The following is an 11,394-nucleotide window of genomic DNA, read 5'->3' as shown; positions in this document are numbered from 1 at the left end:
GGAACGGTATAGGGTTTCCTGCCTAGGCAGGGGGTTGGACTAGAAGACCTCCAAGGTCCCTTCCAACTCTGCAATTGTATTGTATTGTAATATGATTTATTGGGTTAGGGGTTTTTTTCTTCACTGAATTGTGTTGGGGGTGCACTGGGGGAGCTCAACCCAATCTCATTGTACATATGTTGTACACTGACAATAAATAATAAATATTATTAACCTTCTGACAAACAAAATCAGTGGGGAATCCAGATTCACTTAACCATGTTTCTAAAATGGGGCAAAACTCACTTAACAAATGTTTCACTTAGCAACCTAAATCAGCAGTTCTCAGGATATACCTTTTGCAGTCAGAAGCTATACAGAATATGAGATTTTCATCCCTCACAATTGAACATCCAATTCCTCAGGACACACTTTTAATAGATCCGCAGTGATACCTCAATATACTTTTTGCCATTGCGGATTGAAATAAAGATTGTCCTAGATATGCTTCAGAATACCAAAACATTTTTAACCCATCCACAAAGGGAAATACTGTAGCCAAAAGAGAAAAAATCCAGTTTCTATTGGAGAAATATATGTTCGTTATTCTATGTACAGCATGTTTTAAAGTAACTTAATCCTTCAGACAAACAAATATGAATGGGATAAAAATATATATAAACAAATGAGTTGTGAGACAAGCTGTTAAATTCAAGAAAGTGTATTAGAATGTGACAAACCTCAAAATTGTCATACTGGACTCATTTATTTAAACCAGAATGTTTCACACACAGCTAGACTTTTAACTATGAACATTATTACCACATGTCACATTTGCATCACTCCTAGATTAGCTCTTCATCCATGTGAACCCATATTCCGTTCTTTTTCTTTGGCAGCTGAGTTGATTCACTTTTGACCCAGTTGCAATTATGTAGAGAAATTACTTTTACGTCAGTTTTCTCCTAGAAATGGCTTGAGCCTGGGTAAATTTTATTTCTCTATTGAAGATAACTATTTCTTCCAGGTTTTTAAGTCAAGCTAGCTAGCAAGTTCTGTTAGAAAACATGAATTTTCTCGGTGTTCTCCTGTGGTGACGAAAGTTCCTTGTGATGTCACAAAGGGACAGTCATGATTTTTGAAAAGAATCAGCTAGTGACTTCTTCTGAAGAAAAGTATATGCACACAGCTGAAGAGGAGGCAGAGCAATAGTTAACTACTCTGAAAAATCAGAGACAATCTCAATGGATCCAGAAAACAGTCTACATTTTGGTATTAAAACCATTAGAAATAATGACAAAAAAGAAAGCTATGGAAGGGCCCTCCCCTTTTCTGTAATAATCAACTATAATTGGAATTTTGGACACGTGAAGACACAATTTTCAGGAAAAAGTAAAGAGTTATGTTTGAGCTTTATGCATTTAAGAGGCAGTAAATTTCACTGGACTTGGTACTCACACAGTATGCTCAATCAATTAAGATCAATTAAGAAGTGATAGCCACATTTATAAACACACTAGGTCAATGTTGGGTTTTTTGTATCTTAAATCTAATGAAAAATCTAGTCCAGTGGATAGATTATGGTTTGACATTGTGTAGATCCAAAAACATGTTAATTCAATCAAGTTAAGCATGGAGGTAGCGTCATACAATCTGATCTCTCTTCAGAAATTCTTACAATGCCAAATAAAATTGGGTTAGGGTTAGAAAATTACCCACTGATTGAACCTGATGGCTTCCTAATTCCAAATCTGCATATTGTTCACAAATGTTTGAAATGTACAAATACAAGTTTTAAACATTTTTAAAACTTCAACTATCGTATGAAGACTGACACAACACTTTCCTCGGTTATTAGTTGTTGCTTAAGGAGAAAGGATGGTGGTAGAATTTTCTCTTTGTCTCACTTGCACAACTCCTAAAATATTGAGTAATTCTCATAGTTCACATAACCACAAGTTAAAATCACTTTGTGTAATTACTATTTAAAAGACCAAAAACTGTTGTAAGGGGTGTTGGGTTATAGTAACACTTGTAAACATCATCTTGAGTGCCAATATCTGGAAGTGAAATCTAGTGAACAGCAGGTATATTGCTATATTTTGTCCACACAGAGAACATATGTGTATTGTACTTCTGCTTTTCACATACGCTTGTTCTGACTCTCTAAAGCGTGTGTTTCTCTGACGTTGTGTGGGTTTTAACCAAATTGAAACATCAAACTTGTAAATAATTTGTCTGGAAATAAATCTCCAAATTTATCCTTCAGGGCACTAAGTATAAGCAAATAGCAATAGTGGATACCCCAATCTGGATGACGTCTGTGTTGCATAAGAAGGAATTTAAATGTTGTGCCCTTCCCTGTTTTCTTGACCTGCAGAAGATCCAGTATACTCACAACTTGTATGAGGGGAAAAACACCCTTTCACAGTAAAGCATATTAGAGATTTTTGTCTACTTTAAATTGCAAGGAAGTAGAGGAAACAGAATCCACCCCTACCCACTTAAAATCTTGATTTGGATCTGGTCTTTAGTCTCTGAACTTTAATGCCTTGTATGTTGGGTGGACAAAAAGGGAAGCTATTCCTTCATCACTTGAGAATCGTGACAGAAATCATTAGTATCTTAATACTGTGAATATGAGCTGTAGTTGGAGGTTCCCTAAAGCTGGGGAAATGAATGTTAGCTATTTTCAATTCAACATAGCAGTTAATGTAGTGCTATACTAGTTCCGATTTCTTTCTCCGTGAATAAATTTCTTAGTATCCCTTTTGGCAATAATCACCACTATGATGAATTGTACCTTTAAGAGGATGTAAAATGTCAAAAGATAAAAGTCAGTAATGTACTACAATGTTTTGGTTGTATAGTAAAGGATGGGAACAGGACAATTAAATGCTCGCTAAAAGAGAAGCCAATGATTTAGTTAGAAGGAAATTTCTAACGATAGAGATCGTGGCCCTGAATACAGGTATTGTATCTGGTAGTATCGCAACTGCGCTATTCAAATTCCAAGTAAATAACTAATGTTGAAATAACCCTTGAATACTGGGGCTCAGTTGATCCCAAAAGTATCCTGACGGAATTTCAGAAGAATGAAACTATTTAAAAATTCTACAGTTCTGGTAAAAATGCATTGATAATTATTAAATGACTTCTTTAACATTATTTCTGATCATGTGCAGAAACGCAAGCTACACCTAACATTTTGGAGGAGTCATTATTGGAGTCCATTGTAAAGGAGTCGCCAATGATAGCAAGTTTTCTTACTACGGGGTCTGGTGTTGATGAAAGCACTACGGTAAGTTTTTCTATCATTGTGTGCTTAAAAATGAAAAGGAAGTGATATATATTTTAGGGCTGTTAGAAAATAATGGATTCTACATATTACTTGACCCTCAGTTGGTTCTTCCAGATGAATACAGATATAATAAGGGACTGAGATGACTCCCTCACTGATTACCTGATAACCCCATGACCAGGCACTTATTATGCCAATACTTTTTAGCTATATTGGTTGCAATTTATTTAAGGACCTCCTGTTTCCTACAGTGAATGCTGAAATAGCAAAAATCTTGCTTTGGTTTCTGTTGTGGCCCAGCAGGAGCCGTTGGAGCTGCCACCAGACTCCGACAGCGAGGGGCCCTATGAGTCAGCTCTGGAGGATGTGGAGGACCCTGGACAGGGTTCCGACTCCGAGGAGGGCGCAGAGAGGCTGGTTGGCCACCAGGAGGTGCCTGAGCCTTGGACCAGTGCGGAGGCGACAAGGGAGTGTGATCCTGACGTCATGCATTGGAGCAGTGGGGAGGAGACAGGGGAGTTGGTCCTGGATGCCCAGCAATGGAAGGCTAACAGGCGTAAAGAACAGTTACGCAGTTACAGGAAATAATTGTACTCAGCTGGTGGTAATTAGGCTCCTCTCAAGACTATAAAAGGAATGATTGTGCACATGCCCGTTGCAGGAATCAACGTATTTACTAGAGCTGGAGAAACTATCGTGGCTAGCTTGGCAGGCTAGATTGCTGCCAAGGTTAGTCTGTGCTGGATTGCTGCCAATGTCTAATCTGTGTTGGATTGCTGCCAAGGTCTAGTCTCTGTGTTAATAATCCTTGAAGTATCTTTGTCCCGGCATCCTTTGGTGTAGGAAGAGGGGAGTCAGAACAGGTTGTTTCCATTGTGAAATCTATGCTGGAAGGCATACTGTATTCTGTTTCCCAATATCCAGTTTCTACGATCTGCCTACATCAAATCTATAAATCTATACATTAAGCAGGATAAGAAACTTCTAAAACAGTGGATATGCTAGCAGGTCAATTTTTTTTATTATAGGTAGCGCTCAACTTACAACCACAATTGAGCCCCCCAATTTTTGTTGTTCAGTGAAACATTTGTTAAGTGAGTTCTGCCCCGTTCTATGACCTTTCTTGCCACAGTTGTTAAGTAAATCACTGGAGTGGATAAGTTAGTCAGTGACATGGTTGATAAGTGAATCTGGGTTCCCCATTGATTTTCCTTGTCAGAAGATCTCAAAAGCAAACCTTGGGGTACAGCAATGGTCATAAATATGAACTAGTTGCCAAGCATCTGGATTTTGATCATGTGACCATCGGAATGCTGCAACTGTTGTGTGAAAAATGGTTATAAGTCCCTTTTTTCAGTGCCGTTGTAACTTGGTCACTGAGCTGTTGTAAGTTGAAGATTATCTGTATTATAAATTTTATCAATACAATTATGAGAAAGATAAACTGGCAAAGGATGACCTTTTCCAGAGCAGCATACATTAAAATAATACATTTCTAAAATCTTGCAATACACCTATCTTCAATATCCTTTTGTTTTACCTGCAGAATTAGGACTTATTATTGGTCTGTTCTGACCCCCCCCCCCTCTTCATACACCAAAGCACCCCGAGACAACGATACTTCAAGGATTTATTAACACACAGACCAGACCTTGGCAGCAATCTAGCACAGACTGACCTTGGCAGCAATCCAGCCTGCCAAGCTAGCCACAATAGCTTCTCCAGGTCTAGTAAATACGTTGATTCCTGCGACAAGCATGTGGAAAGTCATTCCTTTTATAGTCTTGAGAGGAGCCTAATTACCACCAGCTGAGTGCAATTATCTCCTGTAACTGCATAACTGTCCCTTACGCCTATTAGCCCTCCGCTGCCGGGCATCCAGGACCAACTCCCTTGTCTCCTCCCCACTGTTCCAATGCATGACGTCAGGATCACACTCCCTTGTCTCCTCCCCACTGCTCCAAGGCTCAGGCACCTCCTGGTGGCCAGCCAGCCTCTCTGCACCTTGCTCGGAGTCGGAACCCTGTCCAGGGTCCTCCACATCCTCCAGGGCCCCTCGCTGTCGGATTCTGGTGGCAGCTCCCACGGCTCCTGCTGGGCCACAACATGGTCCCAATTTAATTTGTTAGGAAATTAAATTCCTAAATGACTACATAGCCCAAAACTTTAAACAAAAAGTGTCCAGAAAAAAAGTCAGAGGTAAAGTGAAGGCCATGGTAAGGAACATCCAAACTAGTTTATATTCCACAAATGAACCTTCTATTTTGCTATTTTGTGAATGGGCAAAGGCAGCTCAGCTTGAGAATGTACTTTTCTACTGCCATTGAATGCCTATCAGATACCAAACACACAGTAATAGATTTCCTAGCAACACCATTTCTGAATGTTTTAATTAATTATCTGCTCTCAGAACTGATACCTTCTTGTGTGGTTGTTTTTCATAGGAAAGATGTCAAGGAAGAACTATGCCTTATGTAGAGAAGGTGATGACTACCTCTTTGGAAAATGAATTAAAAGAAAAAATGAAGAGACTGATATTTAAAAAAAGATTATTGGCGAAAGAGGTAGGGGTGTTTGTTACTTATGATAAGTGGTCTAGGTTCATACAAGTAGCCCCTGACTTAGTGCGTGGCACGACAAAACCGCGGTCCACTAAAGCGTGCCCGATTAAAGCGCGTCGCTGACGTCATCAGCAGGGCGACAACAGCGACCGCGGAGAAAAAAGGGCGCTTTAAAAAGCGCTTTGAAAGCAAGCCGATTCACGTTAAGGTAAGGGTTAGGTTTAGGGTTAGGTTAAGGGTTAGGGTTAGGTTAAGCGTTAGGGTTAGGTTTAGGGTTAGGTTAAGGGTTAGGATTAGGTTTAGGGTTAGGTTAAGCGTTAGGGTTAGATTTAGGGTTAGGTTAAGGGTTAGCGTTAGGTTTAGGGTTAGGTTTAGGGTTAGGTTAAGGGTTAGGTTTAGGGTTAGGTTAAGGGTTAGGTTTAGGGTTAGGTTTAGCGTTAGGTTTAGGGTTAGGTTAAGGGTTAGGTTTAGGGTTAGGTTTCAGGGGGTTAGGTTTAGGTTTAGGTGTTAATTTTTGCTTTAGCGCTCACAGCGTGCTTTTTTCGTCGTGCTGTGATGACGTCAGGTACGCGGTTTCGTCCAGCGCGCTTTAGTCGAACGCGGTTTTGTGGTGGAACCGACTTAGTGACCATTTAAAGTTATAATGTCACTGAAAAAAGTGACTTATGACCATTTTTCACACTTATAACCATTGCAGCATCCTCAAGGTCACATGATCAAAATTTGGATGCTTGGCAACTGGTTCATATTTATGATGGTTGAAGTGTCCCCAGATCATCTGAAACGCCTTTCGCGACCTCCCGACAAGTAAAGTCAATGGGGAAGCCAGATTCACTTAACAACAGGTTTATTAATAACTGCAATGATTCACTTAACAACTGTGGCAAGAAAAACTATAAAATGGGGCAAAGGTCACCTAACAAATGTCTCACTTAGCAACATAAATTTTGGCTCAATTATGATCGTAAGTCGAGGACTACCTGTAACCAATGCCTTATGTCCACATGTGTCTTCTAACACTTTTGGTTGTAGCCGCCATAACCTTTCCAGAACTCACTACCAAATTCTAATTTGTAATGTCACTAAAGTCAAAAATGTATTAAATGCATGACAGTTAATTGTTCTGACCCCCCCCCCCGTCCTACACCAAAGCACGCCGAGACAAAGATACTTCAAGATTTATTAACACAGAGACAAGATCTTGGCAGCAATCCAGCACAGTCCAGATGTTGGCAGCAATCCAGCACAGACTAACCTTGGCAGCAATCCAGCCTGCCAAGCTAGCCACGAGAGTTCTCCAGCTCTAGTGAATACATTGACTCCTGCAACGTGTGTGTGCACAATCATTCCTTTTATAGTCTTGAGAGGTGCCTAATTACCACCAGCTGAGTGCAATTATCTCCTGTAACTGCGTAACTGTTCCTTACGCCTATTAGCTCTCCGTTGCCGGGCATCCAGGACCAACTCCCTTGTCTCCTCCCCACTGCTCCAATGCATGACGTCCGGATTACACTCCCTTGTCTCCTCCCCACTGGTCCAAGGCTCAGGCGCCTCCTCTGTGCCCTGCTCGGAGTCGGACCCCTGTCCAGGATCCTCCACATCCTCCAGAGCCGACTCATAGGGCCCCTCGCTGTCGGAGTCTGGTGGCAGCTCCAACAGCTCCTGCTGGGCCACAACAGTTAATATTATTTATAATTAGCTTAATTTATATGATAATTCAGATTAAATCAAATTTTGGCTGTCCTGAGACCATCTCTATACTGTGGCTTTGCCTATTTATTAGAAAATACCCCAGCAAGCTCCTTCTGTCTTTCAAGCATTATGTCCTTCTCCAGAGAGTTATCTTGGCTTAGTGTGTCCAAAGTAGGATAATTTGAGTCTTGGTATTTGCATCTTGAGTGACAACTCTGGTTTATATGATGGTCCGTTTGTTTGTTTTGCTGTTCACAGTATTTCCAGATATTTTCTCCAACACCCAAATTCAAAATGTCACTATTTTCTGCTTCACCAACTTTGGCTTCCATGGAATGTCCCAAGAAAAACCAGTGGTTGCTCTATTCTGATCCTTCTCTTATGTATAACATTCTTAATTTCTAGTTACAAGAACACAAAAAAGAGATAGCAACTCTAAGAGAGATGATTATTAATATGAAATCATCTGAAGATCATGATTTTGAGGTGAGTTCATAAAGGGTATTGAATGAAAAAAAAATACATAAAATAGAGGAAAGCCAGGGAAGAATGGGATGTGATTTCTGTGTAACAATATGCAAATTAAAAATGAAAGATAGATTGGGGCGGGGGGGGGGGAGATAGATGACTGTTTTGTAAAAGTCAACAAGACACTTCAGCCCATGTTTTCAAAATCAGGTCTTTTTTTTAATAAGGGGCAAAAATGTAGGCGCAAACAGCAGAAATGTTGTATCAAAGCAAATCTACTTCAACTAGCCATGATGATACACTATACTGAATATCATTGCGCCTCAAGCCGCGTTTCTTCCTGCAAAGCATTCGGGCATCAGGTGGAGCTCTCGGGAAGAAACGCGGCTTGAGGCGCAATGACGGTCCTGGCTGTGGGGCGCACGCCCGTTAAACGCCTCTCTTGGTTCCCTCCTCCTCCTCCTCCTCCTTCTCCTTCTACAGCCTGCGCGATGTTGCTGCTGTAGGCCGAGAGCTGCCGCCGAAGCTGCTGCACAGCTGAGAGAGGGAGAGCGCGAAAGCCGAGGCAGGGCGCCAAGCTTTGGTTAAGGCAGGCAAGGGAAACCGCGAGCCGAAAGGAAGTCTTGCTGGGAAGGCGCGGCAGCAGGGCTTTTAAAGGGCTCCCCCCCTCCCCAGCCAGCCAGCCCACACAGCCCATTCCTCCTCCGCCACTACTGTGTCCAACAGGCCAAGTTGCTGGGAGGAGAAAGTTTGGGCTGCAGAGCAGAGTTTGAACTGCCGAGTGACGTGCGGTGAGCTTCATGGCCGGGGACCGCTCTATGGCTTTCACGCTTGCCTCACTGGCCATGAAGCTCACCGCACGTCACTGATCCTGACCACATCCCTGAGTGCCATTACAAAAAATAAAAGCCCTTTAGTCATTCCACTTCCATTCACTGACGTTATGACTTTTAAAAGTTTCTTCTCCTTTCCTTCCTTCCTTTCTTCCTTCTGTAAAAGTTTAACTTTATCCCTCCAACTACAATCTGTTTATTTCTTTCCATATTAATTTGCCTTGTTTATTTAGAGTCTTAACATCATAAAAATTCTCTTCTTTCATTCTTTACTTTCTTCCCATTCTTGTAAACTCTGTAGAATTGTTCAACAGGACATCTTATACTATTGTTATTAGTGATTTAGGATTGCTGGTAGATGGATTTGATAACAGTGACTTAACCCTTCCCATGATCTCCATCCCCCTATGTTCTTTTCAGTCCTTCTCAGATGGAATATGTAGGATATACAATGATTTCAAATTCACTTCATGCTAAGTAAGAGGGTTTTTGTTTTTTTTAGAATATAAAGATTTTCTGGAATGTAATCTGAGAAAAGTGTAGAAAACATTTTAATTGATATTAAATAATTGCTGTTGTTTTTCATAGACGAAGAAGAGATCAATAGGATCAGATGAGTAAATATTACAAGAAATATCAGCCTTTACAAACAGTTATTCCATTTTTTTCCTCTTATTTTTGCTTGAATTGAGAGCTGCACCAAGAAGCAAATTGACTGAGAAGACTATGAAATGCTATGCTATGCTAAGTGGGTTCTGAGAACATTGCTAAACTGCACTCCTACCTCCTTTTGAATAAAATTCCTTTTAAATTACAATGCATTCTACGTTTTCAAAAGTGCTTCGATATGCTTTCCATGATGTCCACTCCATTTGTTTTTTTTACATTTTGTTACATATGAATATGTAAATATGTAATATTTAATTTATCCTGGTCAAAACTTATATAGCAGTTAGACTTATATACCGCTTCATAGGGCTTTCAGCCCTCTCTAAGCGGTTTACAGAGTCAGCATATCACCCCCACAGTCTGGGTCCTCATTTCACCCACCTCGGAAGGATGGAAGGCTGAGTCAACCTTGAGCCGGTGAGATTTGAACCGCTGAACTTCAGATGACAGTCAGCTGAAGTGGCCTGCAGTACTGCACCCTAACCACTGCGCCACCTCTGCTCTAGAAGGTCTTCTAGCATAAGCCCTGCTTAGAGGAATGCCTGTTATTTAAAGTCGAAGTGAAAAAAGGTTAAAAGTTCCTATAGTCCAGGGGTAGTCAACCTTTTTATACCTACTGCCCACTTTTGTATTTCTGTTAGTAGTAAAATTTTCTAACCGCCCACCGGTTCCACAATAATGGTGATTTATAAAGTAGGGAAGTAACTTTACTTTATAAAATTTATAAAGCAGAGTTACAGCAAACCCCTACCGCCCACCATGAAAGCTGGAACGCCCACTAGTGGGCGGTAGGGAGCAGGTTGACTACCACTGCTATAGTCCTTTGCTTAAATAGGTTTGCCTGGATATTCCAGAAAATGCTGTAGTAAGTAATGTGTTTGAGATAAACATACTGTTGTTGTGCTAGGCTGATCAAAAACCATATGCGGAAAGGGGGGAAGGAAGGAGGGAAGGAAGGAGAGAAGGAGAGAAGGAAGGGAGAAGGAAGGAGGAAAGGAAGGGGGAAAGGAAGGAGAGAAGGAGAAAAGAAAGGAGGGAAGGAAGGAAGGAAGGAGGGAAGGAAGGAGGGAAGGAGGGAAGGGGAAGGAGGGAGGGAAGAAAGGAGGGAAGGAAGGGGAGTAGGAGAGAAGAAACGAGGGAAGGAAAGAGGGAAGGAAGGAGAAAAGGAGAGAAGAAAGGAGGGAAGGAAGGAGGGAAAGAAGGAGAGAAGGAGAGAAGAAAGGGAAGGAAGGAGGGAATGTAGGAGAGAAGGAAGGGGGGAAGGAAGGAGGAAAGGAAGGGGGAAAGGAAGGAGAGGAGGAGAAAAGAAAGGAGGGAAGGAAGGAAGGAGGGAAGGAAGGAAGGAAGGAGGGAAGGAGAGAAGGAGGGAAGGGGAAGGAGGGAGGGAAGGAAGGAGGGAAGGAAGGGGAGTAGGAGAGAAGAAACGAGGGAAGGAAAGAGGGAGGGAGGGAAGAAGAAGTAGGACCGTTGTAAGATAAGATGGATCTATGGGATGTTAAAAAGGCAATCTTCAAGTATATTGTCAACTGTAGGGAAAAACTGTTATAAATACATATTATTAATAACAGTTATGAGATCATATAATTGTGAGTGTATATATGAAATTGATAAAATAAAAATTATATTTAAAAAAAACCATATGCAGAAAATTTGCTATTATCAGTAATAAGTTGATGGGAACTTATAGGAACTCAAGTCATCATCTTACCATGTTGTGTGAACCAGACTATTATCTTTAGCCATGATACATTTTCTTTGAGTATTGCTGTTATTTGACTCCAACTGTTTACTTTGATTAACCTGAGTTTAAGTTTTACAATGTTATGCAAACACAAGTATTGCTTTTAAAGCCCTACATGGCTTAGGACCAGCGTACCTGCGAGACCGCCTA

General features: G+C 41.0%; 1 protein-coding gene across 1 annotated transcript; it reads left to right on the top strand.

Moving 5' to 3' along the window:
* The first annotated feature begins 3,168 nt into the window (after nt 1-3,168).
* Nucleotides 3,169-9,671, top strand: CAGE1 (cancer antigen 1). The gene is made up of 4 exons (XM_087703875.1): nt 3,169-3,280; nt 5,725-5,844; nt 7,939-8,019; nt 9,423-9,671. The coding sequence occupies exons 1-4, from the start codon at nt 3,230-3,232 to the stop codon at nt 9,453-9,455; spliced, it is 285 nt and encodes a 94-aa protein (XP_087560001.1). The 5' UTR covers nt 3,169-3,229; the 3' UTR covers nt 9,456-9,671.
* Nucleotides 9,672-11,394: the final 1,723 nt, after the last annotated feature.

The sequence above is a fragment of the Thamnophis sirtalis genome, unplaced genomic scaffold (genome assembly GCF_051295495.1).
Source record: "Thamnophis sirtalis isolate CommonGarterSnake01/CBP01778 unplaced genomic scaffold, rThaSir2_p1.2 scaffold_2, whole genome shotgun sequence".
NCBI classification, from domain to species: Eukaryota; Metazoa; Chordata; class Lepidosauria; order Squamata; family Natricidae; genus Thamnophis; species Thamnophis sirtalis.
This window is presented reverse-complemented; position numbering and strand designations above follow the sequence as displayed.

Coding starts and splice junctions, on each gene's coding strand:
- CAGE1 (XM_087703875.1), top strand. CDS start 3,230: ATGATAGCAAGTTTTCTTACTACGGGGTCTGGTGTTGATGAAAGCACT. Junction 5,845..7,938: donor AAAGATTATTGGCGAAAGAG/GTAGGGGTGTTT, acceptor CTTAATTTCTAG/TTACAAGAACACAAAAAAGA. Junction 8,020..9,422: donor CTGAAGATCATGATTTTGAG/GTGAGTTCATAA, acceptor TGTTTTTCATAG/ACGAAGAAGAGATCAATAGG.